Source organism: Otolemur garnettii, unplaced genomic scaffold (assembly GCF_000181295.1).
Source record: "Otolemur garnettii isolate 467f Iridium unplaced genomic scaffold, OtoGar3 scaffold00235, whole genome shotgun sequence".
Taxonomy (NCBI): domain Eukaryota; kingdom Metazoa; phylum Chordata; class Mammalia; order Primates; family Galagidae; genus Otolemur; species Otolemur garnettii.
In genome coordinates this window covers 1,659,524-1,660,819 of record NW_003852630.1, presented here as the reverse complement: position 1 = coordinate 1,660,819, position 1,296 = coordinate 1,659,524, and the positions used below count along the sequence as shown (strand labels likewise).

Below are 1,296 nucleotides of genomic sequence, written 5' to 3'. Positions count from 1 at the left end.
AAAAAAAAAAAAGAGAAAGAAAAGAAAAAGTAATTAAACTACAAAAGTTTGAAAGTTCAGCTGGCATAAGGGGTGGGCATGAGAAGGTGATGTAAAAAGAACATGATCAAAGAGGGGTCCAGCTCACCAGAAATGAATGGGAAGCACTGATTCTGTTCATATGTGACCGGTTAGGAGTTTGTGCTGAGCCAGATTTCCCTGCAGGTCACTCAGCTCTACGTGCCAGCATCCAGACATGTGTGGAGGTTCCGGCGCATGGGGAGGATAGGCCCGCTGCAGTCAACTCTGGATGGTGAGTTTTCTAGACACAGGTGTATTGAGGAATGATCTGCACACTGTAGAATTTACTCTTTTCAGTGTATAGTTGTATGATTATTTTAAGTAATATCCAGTTGTATAAACACACACACACACACACACCCAGGACCAACCATGTAGAATAGTTCTGTCACCCTCAAAATTACCTTGAGCTCCGTGGTGGCCAGCCCTTCCCTCGCTCCAGCTCCTGACAGCACTGATTTGTGTGGGTACCTTCCCTTTCCTTTTTGCAGACTGTCTTTAAGTAACCTCATGTGGTACATGGCTTTACGTGACTGGCTTTTTTCACTCTGCCTGATGCATTTGAGATCTGTGGGCCGCACAACGAGGGGCTGGCTCCCTCTTCCTGCTCGGCACTGCTCTGTCGTATGGATAGTGCCACAGCTTGTCAGTCCGTTCACCTGAAGGACGTCTGGTTATGTTCTCAGTCTCTGATGGTTATTAGCAGCGTCTATAAACATCCATGGACAGGTTTTTGTGTGTGAATATACCTTTTGTTTCATGTGGATAAATGTGTGGGAGTAAGAATCCTGAGTCATTTGGCAAGCGTGTGTTATAGGGAACTACACAAATGTTTTCCAGAGTGGCCGTCCTATTTTGCGTTCATGCCCACAGTGAACGAGAGTTCCATATCCTAGCAAATAGTTGGAATTGTCATTTTCTTTTCCTTTTTTTTTTGAGACAGAGTCTCAAGCTGTCACCCTAGGTAGAGTGCCATTGTTCACAGCAACCTCAAACTCTTGGGTTTAAGTGTTAAGTGTTTCTCTTGCCTCCGCCTCCCAAGTAGCTGGGACTATAGGCACCCGCCACAACACCCAACTAGTTTTTGGTTGTAGTTGTCATTGTCATTTGGCAGGCCCAGGCTGGATTCAAACCTGCCAGCCCATATATGTGGCTGGCGCCCTAGCTGCTGAGCTACAGACGCTGAGTCAGAATTGTCATTTTTTTTTTAAGTTATTTTAGCCTTTGTATTTTTTT

General features: G+C 45.1%; 1 protein-coding gene across 1 annotated transcript in view; it reads left to right on the top strand.

Annotated features, from left to right (window-relative positions):
- Nucleotides 1-1,296, top strand: part of UBE3C (ubiquitin protein ligase E3C) — a 133,368-nt gene that overhangs the window by 70,387 nt on the left and 61,685 nt on the right. Inside the window, exon 14 of the mRNA XM_012812962.2 lies at nucleotides 205-292. Coding sequence (XP_012668416.2) covers nucleotides 205-292 — 88 coding nt within the window. The remainder of the gene's footprint in view (nucleotides 1-204; nucleotides 293-1,296) is intronic.